This window comes from Onychostruthus taczanowskii, unplaced genomic scaffold, assembly GCF_017590055.1.
Source record: "Onychostruthus taczanowskii isolate IOZ18803 unplaced genomic scaffold, ASM1759005v1 scaffold23, whole genome shotgun sequence".
Classification (NCBI taxonomy): Eukaryota; Metazoa; Chordata; class Aves; order Passeriformes; family Passeridae; genus Onychostruthus; species Onychostruthus taczanowskii.
This window is the reverse complement of record NW_024499573.1, coordinates 4,701,494-4,717,826: the sequence shown is the minus strand read 5'-3', so window position 1 is coordinate 4,717,826 and position 16,333 is coordinate 4,701,494. Positions and strand designations below refer to the sequence as shown.

The following is a 16,333-nucleotide window of genomic DNA, read 5'->3' as shown; positions in this document are numbered from 1 at the left end:
TCATGAAAGTGCTTTTTTTTTTTAATTCATCAGTCTCGAAACTGGATTTTCCAGAGACAAAAAAGCCCTCATATAGTCCCATTTGTAGTATAAATTTTGGTCTCACTCTAGCAGACAACTCTTGGATGCTATGCTGAACAGAAAGGATGGTTGCTTTCTTGACTCACAATCAGGCAGCTGATCATTTCATGACAACTGGCAGAAAGAGTTTTCCTGCCTAAAACATAATAAATATCGGGAGCTTTTATCCAATCAACAATGGCAGCAGTGCATGAGCTATTGATGAATGCAGATCAGTAGCAGTTAGTGTCAATAATGGGATCTCCTTCATACCCTGTCTATTCTGCTGCCTTCTCAAACACCTTGGCATCCTGTGGATGACATAGGATCCACCATTTTTTCATCTAGTTTAGCAGGATTTATGAGCATCGATAAATATTTCTGTTGGATAAGTAAAGGATTAAAAAGCTTGGCTGAGGGAAAGACAATTCCTGCCCTTCCCTGCTTCCCAAATCAAACACCAGTGAATCAGCTGTCATTCAGCAATTGTCCAGAATTAAGTAAATGCACAAACTGAATGCAACCAAATGCAGTTGGTACTAAACCCTATTTCTGTTGGTACAGAGGCCATCAGCAACATTAGGAAACACTCTGAAGTATCATTGCTGGCAGAACAGAAGACCAGGGTGACAATCCCTATTGTAAGACACTCAGAGTACACCAGGAATGACACACTTGCTATGTTGGACCATCAGGTCTTAAATGCAAGCAGTGTGCTGCAACAGCTCAGAATGATCAGAAGTCCTGACATCCAAAACTTGAATGAAAAGGTAGGTGCTGTGGATTTTGAATGAAAGCTAAAAAAACCCAAAAAACCAAAAACCTCTTTTTTTTTTTTTATGTTGTACTAGGTTTTATTTTAAAAAGGTCCTTATATGCATTTTTAATTCTGGAAAATGGCACTTCCTTGCCACAGCCAATCGCATCAAAAACAACTGCACTTCTCAGCTGTAGTTATTTCCAACCTTCTGGAAGCCATTGTTCCCAGCATAAGGAACTGTTTAAGCACTCTCTAGTCTCAAGAGGTCATCAGAGTAATTTTGGAAAGATTAAGGCAAGCCTCCTTCATGAGTAAGTTAAAATAACCAGAGCGACTTTGTCCTGGAGTGGATGGGGAGTGCTCACATATCCTTTGTGTCACCTCTGGGAATGAAGGGGATTTCCGTTCTTCTGCAGGGCAGCCGTAAATACCTGATACTACCAATTCATGACAAATCTGGAAGAGATCATCCACCTAAGCCTATAGGTTCCATATCTGTGTCAAAATACGTGGAGGACTAGACATGGCACCTTGTTCTGTTAGAGGTTACCTGGATCCTTTAGAAGAGGCCATTGACCCATGGGCTGGATATAGTTAGGGAATGGTTTCAGCCCTTTTGCTAAAGAAGAGTGAAGCAAGGGTCTCAGTGCAACACTTGGAGCCTAACAAATGGCTCCTGCAAGGAGCTCAGAGCCATGGATGCTGCCATTGCATCCTTCAAATCAGGGGAGAGTAACTGGCAGTGATACCCATCTTTATAAAGACCAGATGCTGTGTCTTAGGGAATATCCTGTCCTATATTCAATGTTCATATGATGTCAAACATCTTCCTTTGCTCAGGAGTGTATCTCAGGCTCCCAGAGGAGTCCTGACACAAGCATTTTCCCTTTTGCAGATCTGTGGTGCTCCAGGAGACCAGCCATGTGCCACAGCAGCCTGTGGGGGAGCTTTGTGCCAGGACAGTCATGGACTAAGGCATTGTGGTGGCCCAGACTGCACTGGAGCTCTTCCTCTCTCCTCTGAGGCCTTCAGGAAAGCTGAGGAGACTGCTGTGATGCTAAATAACTTGACTACTCAGCTACAGGAACCTGAGAATCAGGTGCTGTATATCAAACCTACATTTGTTCAGTGAAATGGATGGAGGATGAGATTTGGGAGGTCACAAATCTACAAAAACTTTTGGACAAAGAACGATGAACTCTGTCCCAGCATCATAGACCTATCATGATTCAGTACCAGGTGCAAGCCAAGAGATTGGCTTTATCTAGATCTTCTTCCTCACAGCTTCTAGGATTTCAAAAGCCATAGTACCCTGTATCTCTGGGAGTAGATGGTTTCAGGCTAGAATTGTCTAAATTTGTACTGGGAAAAATTCAAATGGCACCATTTGTCAGTAGCCTGACATGCTTATTGCAATGGGATTACTGCTGTGCATGGCGTTAAGCTCTATTTATACAATTTCATACTACTCTGTTTGCCAGTAAATTACTTTTGAAAATAATTTCAAGATGAAACTTTTCTGCCCCCAGTAATGTTTAGGAGGGCATCAATTATTCGACTATACTGCACAGTAGCAGTGGAAAGTAATTCAAGCAAAGTGTGGTCAATGCAACATATGCCAAGGAAACAAAACAAACAAATCCCAAAGCACCACTAGGGAATTTGTTCTTATTAACCGTCAGAGATGATGCCTGTTACAGTTATAGGCAAAACACATTTTCCAGCAGAAATAACATTCTGCTGTGGCTTTGTCCTGTCCCTGCAGGATGCCTGGGCATCCATTTCCTCTTTTTAAAACACACTCGACACTGCATCCCAGCCAGCCGGCCTGGAAGTGAGTAATTGGGGACCGCCCCGGGCCCGGGATGCAGAGAGGCCGAGGCGGGAGCGCTGCCAGGCTGCCGGGACATCGTTGTGCTGCGCACGAGCCTCAGGCACCTCTGATAACAGCAGTGAACTGTTTGGAGATATTTCAGAAATAAAAACATCAGCATTTTTCTCGTTGCATGGGGAAAGACCAAATCTCTTCCCTCTGCAGACCACAGATGTACCTGAGCCATTCTTGAAGGCAAAGCCCCTACCAAAGTAAAATACCGTTGGAATTTGATAATTAGTCTAAAGTTCTCATTTAAATTATCCAGAATACTCATTTTAGTGGCAAAAGATAACTTTTAAAGACAAGCCTTCAACTCATGACAAATGAAATCCCATTTTCTCTAATCAGACCTGAATCTGATATGATCAGCTTAGATCTGAATCTGATCACTGACAAGCTACAGTACTGCAATAACTGTCGGTACTCTTTTTCAGAAACAGAAGGGGGCTGTGGTTTAGCAGTGGTTGCAGAGAGAAAAAAATGCTTGTTTTAGTCTTTTTCTGAGGCCAGATGAAGCCGAGGGTGTAGCAGCTTCTGGAGTTCCCCAAAGAGGTCTCCTACTACTTTTCAAAGCCACATGAAGTGATTCCAGCTGAGGCTTGGATCAAAATTACCTTTGTGTCAGAGCCCAACTTGCAAAGCAATGACAGATAACCTCCAGAAAGTGGCACTGCTGTTTCTAATAATATTTCCAGGTTAAAAACATTAGAAAAATGGCAGAAGACAGCAAACTGAAAGGCTCACAATTTAATGGGCAACTGGAGACAGCTATGAATCAAATTGAAGTTGATGGAGAGATCACTAAGGAGGTCATCCAAAAAGTGAAAGTCTTCTTGTTAGGTAAATATGCAATGTTCTTTTTGACTCATTTTTCATAAATATATTCCAATATAATACAGCATAATGGACAGCCAGAAGATGATCTAGCTGTGTATGCATGAAAATTCTCATCTACGTCCTGAGCTGTTCAAACTTTTTCAATCCCTTTTTTCTAGTGCTTCTTTCTCCCAGTGACAGTACTTTGTATCAATTTTTCAATTAATCTGTTACATTCTGATTATCATATTTTATTACTGAGTTTAATTTGAAGTAACTCTCTTTGTTCCTGGTTTATCTGGGTAAAGGACTACTAAGATAATTTCTTACAATATGTAATGGTTAGGCATGTCCAATGCATCCTCAAATTGTTATTCCACTCCCTTCTTCCAGGCCCATAAATAGAGGCTCTCAGTAGGGAGCGTGGGAATTAGGACACATCCCATTCCATCGTCTCCATAAAGCTGTAACTCCAGGAATCAAAGGATTCTGGTAGAACTTCACAGCTCTCATAAAAAAAAAAAAAAAAAACCAACTGTATATACCCTAAAAATTTTCCACTCTCAGGATTGCAGAAAAATGCTGTAGGAAACAGATCCTAAATTTTTTACCAGATGCACATCACAGGGTTCGAATGTGGCAGGATTTTCTTTAATCTCTTCAATGTAGCTGATCTCATAAATTTCTATGCATTGCAGTCTTTTGGCATTCATACCTCTACATCCAAATGGGAGCAAGGGCAGAGGACAGAGGACTTCTAATGTTCAGAAAAATTTACATTATTTTATTGATTTAGAAGATTTAGGTCCATTTGATTGCTTAAGAGTCTCAGATTTTTTATTGATAGCCACTGATAATTCCATCTTTCACTCTTCTTTTATATTTCTTAGTAGATATACAGCACTTATTAACAATTTTAAAAGAATTTTTTCAAATCTTTGTTTTGCTAATTTTAAGAACAGGAACAGCTGAAAAACATACAGTTAAACATTAAAAATACATTAAATCTGCTGTACTTGACATTGATGTGAATGGTGATTCTGGATGAATATATTTCTACAGGAAATAGCTCTCAGGAATGCACTACTGTTTGTACACTAAATGTCTTCTATTTAATTCTTGCTGACTTACTCTGTAGATTAACACAACTATATCTTAACTGCTTTATCATACAAGGTCTTGCCTGTAAATGGAAGTAAGCAGAAGACAAAACTGATGATGTGACTTCTCAAGACATTGACTACTCTGTGTGTGCCTCTGTCTCTTAGTAAAGAGCTAGGACAAGCTCATTTGTAATGGGAATTTTCAAAATGTGATTTTTTCTATTGTGAATTCCCATTCTATATAAGTCTGACCCAAGTTTCCTCTGCAGCTTAGCCCTTCTCATTAACCAGCAAAGGAACCACTTTCTCAATATTGTGGCAACTCCAGGGAAGGGATTACACCCACTGGCCAGCTTGGAAATCTCCATTCACACCCCAGCCTCACCAGCACCTCTTTGATCTGTGGGCCAAGGAAGAAATGGGCTCTGACACATCTAGCTGTGCTGGGCACTGATTTAAAGCCCTCCATGGGCTCTGTCCTACATCAGAATTTTAATAACTCAGTTCAAAGTGGGTTCAAATCCTCATTTCAGCCAGTTCTGACAACACTAACAGCAGTACCTGGAAGCATAATATTAAATTACAAAGTGTTGGAGATAATTCTTCTACCCCCTTGCTGTGCCTGTCAGCTTTATTCTCCCACATAACTCAAAGGGTAGGCAGCCATAATGACCATTTACTGGGAGGAGGGAGCCACTTCAGGATACTCTCAACCTCCATTTCTGTTGCAGACGAGAGTGCGCCTCCAGAAGACATTGAGAAGGTGGCAAATTATGTTCTGCAAATAAACCTTCCCCTGACTCCACAAGAGCTCGCAGGCATGCTTGGCAAACTCCAAAGCATTATGAACCACTGTGAGAAGTACAAACTGAATAATAAGAGAAACATAAAAAGGGAGGATGCTCAGACACTGCTGGTGGAGGCACAAGAAGCTGAGTAAGTAGAGCGTTTCCATACTGGTGTGCCAGCTCCAGCTGGGGTGGCACTGTGCACAGTAGGGCTGCTCCATACCCCTGGCATAGCACTGGAAGGAGAGTTCAGATGGAGATTTCACCTTGCCTTTTCCACAGGGCCTCTCCAGCAAGAAGGAGCCATCGCCACATGGGCTGCAGGAGCCAAATGCTGAAAGGAAGCAGCTCCTGACAGCTCTTGCCTCCTCTGCCTTCTGAGTCAGAGAGGCCAAAGCAGCTCCTTAACTCCACCTTGGACCTGGGGGAGCATTACATCTGGCTCACTGGGTGGTTTGAGTAAGGGTGAGAAAGACCCAACAAGAGAAAAAACCTGTTCATCCATGGGTCTTCCCTGCTAGCTGTGCACCACCAGGCAGCCAGCAGCACCCAACCTCACCCTGAGTACAGCAACTCAGGAGCTCCCCCACAAAGTCCTCTCCTGAGGTTTTGTTTTACCAATTCACCACAATTTTAATGGTTGGTTTTGGACCTGAGGAAACATTCCTGTGTGTCAGCATGGGTGCATTTGAAACATGTTCTTGCATTGCTCACCACACCACGATACTACATACGCTTCCTTTTTTCCATTTTAGCAAAGCAGGTAAAGCTCTTCTGCCAGTGAATGAAATTAATAATAAACTAAAAAATGTTGTGAAGTCCCAAGGACACTCCAAAAACACCATCATAAATTTAAATGAGAAGATACGAGGCATCAGAACACAAATCTCTCAGGTATCTTGCTGCAAATATTTTAATTTATTTGCTAGATTTATTAGAAAGAGATACTTCATTCTGAAGTTTCCTTAAGATAAATAAACAAAACCAGAATGTGGCACAGATATGACACCAATTCCATACTGCTTAAGAGTCTCTTAATCCACTGACAGTCCCTCATTACCACTCTCCACAAGCTGAATGGATGTTGCATAAGAAATCACAGCCTTCAATTGCTCTGTTTTAGGCTGAGAACCAAGTGAACAAGACAAACGATAAACTGTATGACTTGTCAGCCAAACAGACTGAGGTGGAAGATGAACGTGCCACATGGCAGGCAAAAATGCTGATGAGCAAGAATCAAGCTACAAAGGCAAGAGCAGAGGCAGAAGCAGCTCACAAGCGAGCCCAGAAAATTGATAATGTAAGCCCTTCTGTCACATGTTAAGGGGAAAAAACCTCCTCCATGTTTAATAGTATTTTTGCTTCAGAAGCATTGCCATGCTGTCATAAAAACGTAACATTTTCCTTATGCCATGCAGTGTAAAATGCCACAGTTAAGAAGAATTTGTGTTTTATTTTAAGGTTTCTGGCATACACTTCTGTTTGCTTGAATGACAGAAAACATACACATTTCTTCATGACATTTTTTCTTGCAGTGTGTATAAGACTTGTAGTCACCATGGGCACCAAAAAACACAACAGAACAAATCACAAAACCAGATATTAAAATACATGAGTGAGGGAAGCAGCCTGACAATTCATCCTGTGCCGTTCTCCTTCAGAGATAATTGCTGTGGAAGTTACTTGGAGTTTTTGATTGGCTTGGTGCTTTCCAGTAGTTCAGTTTTTTTGAAAATGCAGCTAGGAATTTGCTAAAATGGCAAGAACCAAGTACCCACACCACAAGCTTGGAGCTGGCCGTACTTCTAAGTTACAAGAACTGTAGGCAAAATCTAAACTGCAGCATCAACAGCAACCTAGATCAGAAGGGACCAGATTATAAATGTAACAGTATATAACAGTATATAAGAGTTATAACAGTAAATATTACTGCAACTGAAAATGTAAAAACCCCAATGCTGCTACAGGTAATTCATTAAATTTGAATTAAGCCTTATGACAAAGTGAAATTTACAGAAAAGCCCTATCAACAAAACCAGCATAAATTTAAATATCTTAAATATTTTCTTTATATCCTTGCCCCTCCCTCTCCTTTAGATTACTCCACTGGCAGTTTGTTTTAATTGATTTCTATCACGTCTTGCAAAGCATTTTTCAATGTCTACAAATTAAGGATATATTTTTTTAATATTTAAGAGAATGAGAAATCTAAACTTTGGTTCAAAGAGAATGTTAAAAAAAGTATTACAACTTCATTCTGTACACCAGATTAATTATTAAATGCTCTTAAACTAAGTAATGACATTTTGTTACAGGAGTTTACTGACGTTAAAAGAAAGTACACCATTCTTCAAGAAAAGCTAAAAGTCCAAGGACCTCCAAAAGTAACACTAGAAAAAGTGAAGCAGTTGAAAAAAGAAGCAGAAAAACTGGCTGAAGAGACTGAGAAGAAGATAAAAAGAATAACAGGTGATGTTCTCACTTCCACAGTGAGTGGTAAGCACTGTGTAGTCATGAATTCAAGGCTACAGTCCTTGCCCACAGACATTAACACACTAAGTTCACCCAAAATTAGGTTTAAAACAATTTACCTGGTGAAAATCCCTGCCTGAAGCCACTAATTTTAAAAGCAGTTGAATTGATTTGGCCTATGTACTTTTTCTGACTTAAATAGATTGCTATAAGCAAATGTTAAGAACTGTCCACATAGGGACTTGCAGAGATTTTCTTCACGGCAAGTGCAAAACCTGCATAAAACCTGGCTGCAGATTTAGCTGGAGGCCCTGATTTATGCATTTGCTTTGGGCACTTGGACCTTCTATCCTTCCTCTATGCTCTGTCCTTCCCCACATCACCCAGACAAGGACTTGTGTGACAGAGCTGTAGGGCAGCTGTTTTCCATCAGCCCATACTTGCTCCCCTTCAGACATTATCTCTGAGCAATGGCAGAGCAAACCAGCTACAGCTATCAGCTACCAGTGGAGACTGAAGCTGGCGTGCCCTGGCTCTGTGGGGCCATGACTGCCAGGCAGAGGGGTCATGGGCCCTGCAGACCGGAGCCGCTGTGGCTGTGCTGTCACCACTGCTCACACAGGCTCAGAGGGTCACCAAAAAGGAGGAGCACATCCCATGTCCCTGCACACAGGGAAACTAATTCTCATTGCAGTCAAGGTCTGGGCATTCCCACTGGGAACCCTTAGGCCTAGGATCCTGCCAGGCTCAATACCAGAAAATACCACATATCAGCAAAACTGAAGCAGAAACTCTGTCCCAGGAGAATACTCTTCAGGACAGGATCCAAATAAATATTTTGAGCACATACCTTGAGAAAAGGCATTAAGATTATCCAAGTCACTCTAAATGCCCAGATGATAAGGACATTAGAAACAGGCAGTGAATCCTGTGGGTATAACTCATTTCCAATGCCTTTACATTGGTGTAGCTTCACAGGAACCAGCATAAAACAGTTACACAAGTGAGGGAGACTTAAGCCCATCGCACCCAAACTGTCTAGGCTTTACACACATCAGTGGACACTGTTCTCTGACTGTTTCCATTTAAACCAAGTCCTTTAAGAGCTCCATGTCTTGTCCCATCCTAGCTGATGGACAAAAGCACATGCTGTAAAATTGATTTCTTCAAGGCTATCATGCTCTTACACTTACACAACAAATGTGAGCATCATTGCATGTCTCTGGTCTTCCAGATTTGGAGAAGAAGCTTCAGGAACTGAATCAAACCAAACAAGAAAAAGCAGAGCAACTGAGACAACTAGAGGAACAAGTGATAGCCATTAAAAATGAAATCATGGAGCAGGAAAGCAAGTATGCAACATGCAAGAGTTAGGGTCTGAACAGACCATCAGGTAAAATGAAACTGAAATCACCATGATTACCAACCACATCCTGAGCATCCTGGCACAGGCCACTGTCCTCCAGAAATACATCTGAAGTGGCCTAGTGAATAATGTAATTTTATCTTTTTTTCTTTTTCTTCTTTTGTCCAGTTGAGTTTATATGGAAATAGGAAATACCTTGTAATAAACCATGTGATTCAGTAATCAGGTGTAGTCTTTGAGGGAGCTCTACAATACACTCCTGGGACAGTCTAGGGCTTCTTGTGGCGGAGGGGTTGGAAATGCAAAAGGAGGATTGCTCAGAGAGCTGCTGGTAGCTGTCTCAAAGACAGGCTCCCAACACCCTGTGTCTTCTGCCAAGCCCTAAAAACCGCGGCTGTGCCATGACCCTGCACGGGCTGCCCAGGCTGGATGGGGCGATGCCGATCAAACCCTGCGGGATCCCGCGTTCGCCCCGGCTGACAGCCGGCAGCACCGCAGGCATCGTCGCTGCTCCAGCCCCATCTCCCCTCCGAGGCAGAGCGGGGGTCCCTCAGCAGGGCCCTGGCGGTGGGAGGGTCCCGCTGTTCTCCCTGGAGAAGCGGCGGGCAGCAGCTCCCACCGCGCGGGGGGCGACAGAGCCGACTCCGCGGTGCCCGCTGGATGGCAGTGCTCGGATGCTCAACGCAGGAAACATCTTAAAAATCTTTCATCGGGCATTGCCGCTCCTGCAAGGCACGTTTTTCTTACGCTGATAGGGGGTTTCACGCATTTTTCATTAATGTAACCGACAACTGGAGAATAACTCCGGCTTTCAGGTTTAAGCTGTGAGTCTAAGGGGCCAGAAATGTTGAAAACCAACTTCTCCGGCTCTTCCCACAATGCAGCACTTCACAGAAGTCAGGGTTCACTCAGCAATTTATTTTAGCCATCAAGAACACATGAATTGGCTTGAATTTTAGGCTGTAAGTATTTTTTAAAATATATTAATAAAGAAGGAATCTGTGGTTAAGCAAGTGTTACAGACGTTTAAAAAAGACTGAAGTGAGCTATGCCTCAGTTTGAAACTCCCACCCTTTTATACATACTCCTGCAGGACACAGAGCAGACTAAGGATGGGTTTTCCTCAGTCAGAACCAGTTGTGTCATTCCTGGCTGGACTGTCCCACTGCGAGGGACTTCATTCAGCTGCTCCAGAGCTCGGATGCAGCCCAGACCACATCTGTAAAACTCAGGAATGCTCTGCGGGAGCACAGGGCTCTTAACATTTACTCATGCCAGCAGCACCCGTGAAACAATCCTTATCGATCCCCCGGAGATAAACACTGCATAGTCATCACCCTGTGTTTACAAGAGCTAAAGCAGCATTGGTATGCGCTGGGGGCTTGGGTGGGAATTGCTGGCAGATGAGATTTCAGAGATACTCCTCTAACTCAAACCAGCTGCGCTCCAGGGCAACGTGCAACACGCATTACACTGTAACACATTCTGTTGCGAAAATAATGGAATCAAATTATAATTTTGATATCATCTAAAAAAGCCACCTGAACCCAGGAATGCACGGAATTTGTGGGTTAGCATTTTCTGAATTTTAGCACCTGTGAGGCATGAGCCTTCTTTCTAAGTTATTAGGCTGTAATCAGATGATTGTATTTAGGCTGACTTTGACCTAATGAAATCAAACATCTCTGTTTCACTTGGAGCACACACCAAGCTGCTCACATGCAGGTCTCCAGGTAATGAAGGATTTTCTGCAGGTTTCAATGCATCTCTGCTGGACTGCACCTGGAAGAGGCAAACTGAAGCTCTTTGACAGAAATTCCCAATTGCATATAAACCAAAATTATTTCATTCATGGCTTTAAAAATCTGAATTCACAAGCAAAACGTTGAAAGAGAACTGCCTCCTAAAATCCACTGTTGACTATGAGAATTGCTGAATGGCTTTCCACAAGCTGCATGGATGAGAAATCTGGAAACACAATGCAGTCAAACAGCCTAGAGAGGAGATGTATCCATGGGGGGAAACAGAAATGGCTGGAAGGAAAGCGGAAGCAGGAACAAGAAATTCAACACAGAGTCTAACCTCCCCTCCCTGCCTCCAAGCATGCTCAGACACAAAGGAAGCAGATCCGATGGGACCAGTGGCCACAGAACTCCAAATCCATCCTGTGACAGCTTCTGAAGTTTACAACTGTGCAGCATTTCCCATTGGAAGTGATGCAAAAACTTTCAAAGTATTTTTTTCAAAATTAATTTGTGGGGAAAATACTGTCTCTAGATAAAAAAAATACCTATTTGTAGTTCCCCCTGGACCTCCTCCCTGTAGGCAGAAATAGCTTCAGAAAACTGTTTCTTGAAAAAGAATTAAGTTTCCTGCTGCAGAGCATTTTTACTTCAATGGCATTAATCAAAATGCAAATAACGCAACCGAAGACATAGAATCAAAGATATATTTAATCAAAATCACATCATCAGCTCTGTCTACCAGGCATTTGACCACTGCAGTGTTTTAATAAGAACATGGGTGATCAAGCGGGTCCCACTGAGGTCCAATTGTGAAATTTTGGTTTTTGAGACTTCCACCCATGCACAAACACAGACACTCCAGGGCAGTAAAGGTGGTTCATCAACCACAAGGACAGGGCACAAAACTGATTTTTTATCATTTGAAGAATCAAATTAAAATACCCCCACTCACTATTTGTCACGAGCACTGCAGAGAGGGAGAGACACAAGTCCCCTGTTCCTAATTTCTCACACACTGAGTGTGGTGGTTTCTGTGATGTCTGAAAGAGCACCACAGTTCTGGGTGATGGTGGCCACCCCAGGCTGTGGCTGAAGCTCCAGCTCAACCCCTGATGTCGCACGGCAGGGTCACCCCCAGGCTGGAACAAAGCACATTTTCATGCTCTCTGTGCCAAGGCACAAAGGAGCCCATAGGGAAGGACAGGACTTCTACAAGGCTATGAAACTGGGGGGGAAGAAAAAAAAAAAAAGAAAAAACTTCAAAGTCAGAAAAATATGGGACAGAAAAAGTCCAGTGGCAATGGAACAGTTGCGCATGGGGTGATGCTGCTGCCCATCTGCCATAGGCCAGAGGAGGCTCTACCAGCAGCAAAGTAAAACATTTTCTGTTAGTGGGGGGCCAAAAATGTTTGTTTTACTGAAGCTTAGAAAATACAACAGGGTTACGAAACTGAATTTGTTTTCTGAACTTAGAAGATCACATGGGAGAAGAAGTTTAGAATATTACAATTCCTGCCCTGTCACTATAGAATGATTTAATTTTATGGATATCTTTAATGAAACAGCTTCACAAGTTCTTTAATCCAGAGTCTTGGGTTATGTTTCAAACCTAGTGTTTAACCTTTAGGGCAAGTCACTTGGTATCTCTCTGTTTCTGCTTATCCATCTGTAAAATGAGAATGAACATATTTACCTACCTCGGCAGGGTTTGCTGGGCCAGACAGACCATGGTGTGTTTTCATTCTGGCACTGCAAATAGTGAGGGCAAAGTGTTCTTGGGGGGCACTGGTACCTGGTAAAGATTTACACAAGTACACGTGTTACACGTGTGCAAGCAAAACCTGGGTATATAAACCCAGGTATTTGTCCCAGCCACGTCCATCTTTTATACAGACTCCTAGCCATTTATTTAACACTAAACACTTTCCCTGGGTGCTGAGGGAACTCTGCCACCAGCCAATGAAGCCCCCATGTTCCCCAGCAGAGGCCAGGGCACTGACATGGGAGGCTGGGGCACAGGGGCAGCTCCAGCACAGCCATTCATTCCTTGCAGCTGCCCCAGGGAAGGCAACAGCGTCCTGTGCTCCCAGGGAAGGTGACACAGCCTGGCAGTGGCTGCTGTAGGCTAGCTGGGCCTCTCTGCCTGTGCCAGAGCCAGACCTGGCAGCACAGCCACCATCCCCAGCAATGGCACTCCAGAGCCACGTGTGCTGGCACCGCAGCACCAGGCAGAGTGGGGCTACTGAGCCTTGCGTGGGACAGCTGTCAATCCCCTGGTTCTTTGCTGGGTTTTGGGTCTTACCACACAAGTATGCACCACCATCCATCCATCCATCCATCCATCCATCCATCCATCCATCCATCCATCCTTTCCTCACAAAGGCCCGGCTTCATCCACACTAGCGGCAGAAGGCAGGATTAGGTCAATAACCCCGTTCCTTCATTGTTTCTCCACCGACAGGGGTAGGGACTGGGGGCACCCGATCGCACCTATCCGCCACCCCCTTCCGATTGTGGCACCCTGCTCAGAGCCCGCTCCCGACGCTGGAAAGAGCACAGTCTGCGGGCCGGGGGGCTGGAGTCCCCGGTGTCCCGCTCGGGGCTCCCTGGCCACAGCCGGACAAGACCTCCCCTTGCCTCCCACCCCGACCGAGCTGCCCTTCCTCGACGGCTGCGCTCCCTGCCCCGGCGAGGGGCCGGGCGGGAGGGGCTCGGCCCGGCCCCGCGGATGCGGAGGGGCGGAGGAGGAGGAGGGCCGGGGGCACCCGGCGGCGCGGGGCCGCGGTCGGGAGCGGCGGCGCCTGCGTGGAGCGGCCAGAGCAGCGGCTTTCGGCGGCGCGTGGAGGGGCAGCCGCGTCCCGTCCCGTCGTGTCCTGTCCCGTCCGGTCCCGTCCCGTCCTGCTGTCCGCCATGGGCCGCCTCCCGCTGTACCTCTGCTGCTGCTGCCTCGGTAATCCCGCTCCGCTCCGCTCCGGCCGCCGTCGGGGCGCGGCGGGCTGGGCGCGCCTCGGCAGCGCCCGCCGGGGCGGCTCGGGGCGCCCAGCCCTGCCGCGCTCCCGCTTCCCTCTCTCACCCTCTGTCCCCCTCTCTCCCTCCGCGGCCGCGCAGCGCTGTGGCCCGCGGCGGCACAGGAGCCCGAGTACAGCTATGGCTGCGCCGAGGGCAGCTGCTACCCCGCCACCGGTGACCTGCTCATCGGCCGCGCCGCCCGGCTCTCCGCCTCCTCCACCTGCGGCCTCCGCCAGCCCGAGCCCTACTGCATCGTCAGCCACCTCCAGGTGAGCGCCGGGCGCGGGCGGGCAGCGCTCCCGGGCACCGCGCTCGCTGCCGGCGCTGGGGCGGCATCGCCTGCTGCGCGGGGGCTGCGCGGGATGCAGGGGGTGCGCGGGGTGCACGCCGGCGGGCAGCCCCCGGCCGGGGGGACGGGACGAGCCGCCGCCCGCGGGTGGGAAGCGCGGGCAGCGGTGCCCGGTGGAGCAGCATCGTGCCCCGTGCGGGACCCCTCACCCTGGGTCCAGGGAATCCCCCGCGGCTTTCGGATCCGACCCCGCTTTCTTGATCGAGGCCAAAAAGGGAGAATGTGCCGCAGTAAGTTCAATTAATGCTTTATTTCCCGGCTCGCTTGGAGCCGTCTAGACAGCTTCCTAAAGGAGAGTGGGCTGTAGGGCTCGGCAGTGTTTTGTCCACAGTCCCCGTAATGCAATTACATGTGTATGGTCTCGGAGTGAAAGGATGCAAATGAAGTTGTCTCAGCACATCTGGTGAGCTGCTGCTTTTTAAAGCCAGAAGCAGCTCACCAAACTTAAAATATCTGAGAGAGAAGGGATGGTGGAGAAGAATAAACTATCAGCTATACGTGGAACTCTGTTGAACTGAAAGTAAAGGGATAATCTCCGGACGAATTACTGTGGAGACAATAGGGCCGGATTCTGGCACTTGGAAGGAAAACCGCAGGAAGCAGGAGAGGCTGTAACACTTGACTCATTTGTGCCCTGAAGTTACCAAGTCCCCCTTCATCCTTTCCCCACCTTTTGTTTTACCGTATAAGTTCTGTCTAATAGCATTAATACTTTATTTGATGTGGGATTTAGCTTCACTGAACATTTTCTGTGTGTGCTGGGATTGACTTCAACAACATAAACATCTCTGGTAGAACAAAATAACAAAGGCGCTTTGTTACATTTTCTTGTCTCAAAAAATATTGAAGTGCCGTTGTAAAAAGCATCACTTCAGAAGTTATCGTGTGTCCATATTCCTGATCTCCCATTTGGGATGTCCCTGGTTATTCTGAACCGCAGTGTGTGGTATTGAAGAAATCGTGGGAGTTGCCATTATCCTCTTAGTAACATGAGGCGTGGCTGCACTGAGTGCTTGGTGGAATTAGGTATTCTAGGATTCAGTTTTGGTCAGAGAAAAGGAGCAAGTTGTGGCATGAAGTGCAGGGGGAGGGAAGCCTGGAGCAGACAGCAGGGATTGTCTTCCTGGGACCCCTGCTCTTGCCATTCTTTCTGCTGGCGGAGTGTTCGAGGGCTCGTGGGAGGTGAAGCCCTGAGCTTGGGAGGAGCCACTGAAGCCAGAACTGGTGAAATGGAAAGCCTGTGTGGTGCAGACCTGCCAGCTGTCACATTCTTGGCATTTGTCTCCATAAACGTGCTGGAGGAATGATGCCTGTGTAGCTTTTGGCAGGGATGAGTTGTTGGTGTGTTGGGGCTCCTTCACTGCCATCCAATGAGCTCCTCTCCGTCATCTGCCCTCTCCTGTTGGTCTGGGCAGGAACCCTCCTTTTTGGTTCAGTTTGCACCCTACCTTGCAGTCAGAAAGTGGTGGTTTTAAGCAGAAGGACAATGCAAAAATAGCACTCTTTGTAGTAATAGCCATGATGGGGTTTTGTCCCCAAAGAAGCTTCCAGCTTTCCCAAGCAGCACATCCCAGACTTGTTCTGAGATTTTTATTTTTTTTTTTTGCTTGGGCAGACCTTGTAGTGTGTGCAAATTGACTTTATGTACACAGTTTGAGGTTGCAATACCAGCTGAAGATGCAAGGTTTGGGTAGGAGTTGGACAAGCTGAATTCAGAGAAAGGGGCTGAATCGCTGAGGGTCCCTTGATGTGCTCTGAGCCCCACGGGAGGTATCCCTAATGCACGCAGCTTGCATCTCCAAGCCAGCTTCCAAAAGCCAGAGTTGTTTCTCACAAGTTGCTAAGATGCAGTTTTGCACGTGTGCATTTCTACAGAAGCAATTCAGCAGTTTTCTGTAGATGTTGCCATTGGTTTTGAATTCCACTGGAGAATATGTGCACTGGAAGAGATTTCCTGAAACTGCAATTTTCATTGAAAGCATGCTTCCC

The 16,333-nt window shown here is 45.9% G+C and overlaps 2 protein-coding genes across 2 annotated transcripts in view; both read left to right on the top strand.

The window, feature by feature from the left end:
* Window positions 1-9,249, top strand: part of LAMB4 (laminin subunit beta 4) — a 39,788-nt gene extending 30,539 nt beyond the window's left edge. The window contains exons 27-34 of the mRNA XM_041405395.1: window positions 625-830; window positions 1,716-1,919; window positions 3,392-3,536; window positions 5,347-5,551; window positions 6,159-6,297; window positions 6,527-6,703; window positions 7,719-7,872; window positions 9,110-9,249. Of these exons, the coding sequence (XP_041261329.1) occupies window positions 625-830; window positions 1,716-1,919; window positions 3,392-3,536; window positions 5,347-5,551; window positions 6,159-6,297; window positions 6,527-6,703; window positions 7,719-7,872; window positions 9,110-9,249 (1,370 nt within the window). The remainder of the gene's footprint in view (window positions 1-624; window positions 831-1,715; window positions 1,920-3,391; window positions 3,537-5,346; window positions 5,552-6,158; window positions 6,298-6,526; window positions 6,704-7,718; window positions 7,873-9,109) is intronic.
* Window positions 9,250-13,735: 4,486 nt separating this feature from the next.
* Window positions 13,736-16,333, top strand: part of LAMB1 (laminin subunit beta 1) — a 42,109-nt gene continuing 39,511 nt past the window's right edge. The window contains exons 1-2 of the mRNA XM_041405352.1: window positions 13,736-13,936; window positions 14,095-14,264. Of these exons, the coding sequence (XP_041261286.1) occupies window positions 13,897-13,936; window positions 14,095-14,264 (210 nt within the window). The 5' untranslated portion in view covers window positions 13,736-13,896. The remainder of the gene's footprint in view (window positions 13,937-14,094; window positions 14,265-16,333) is intronic.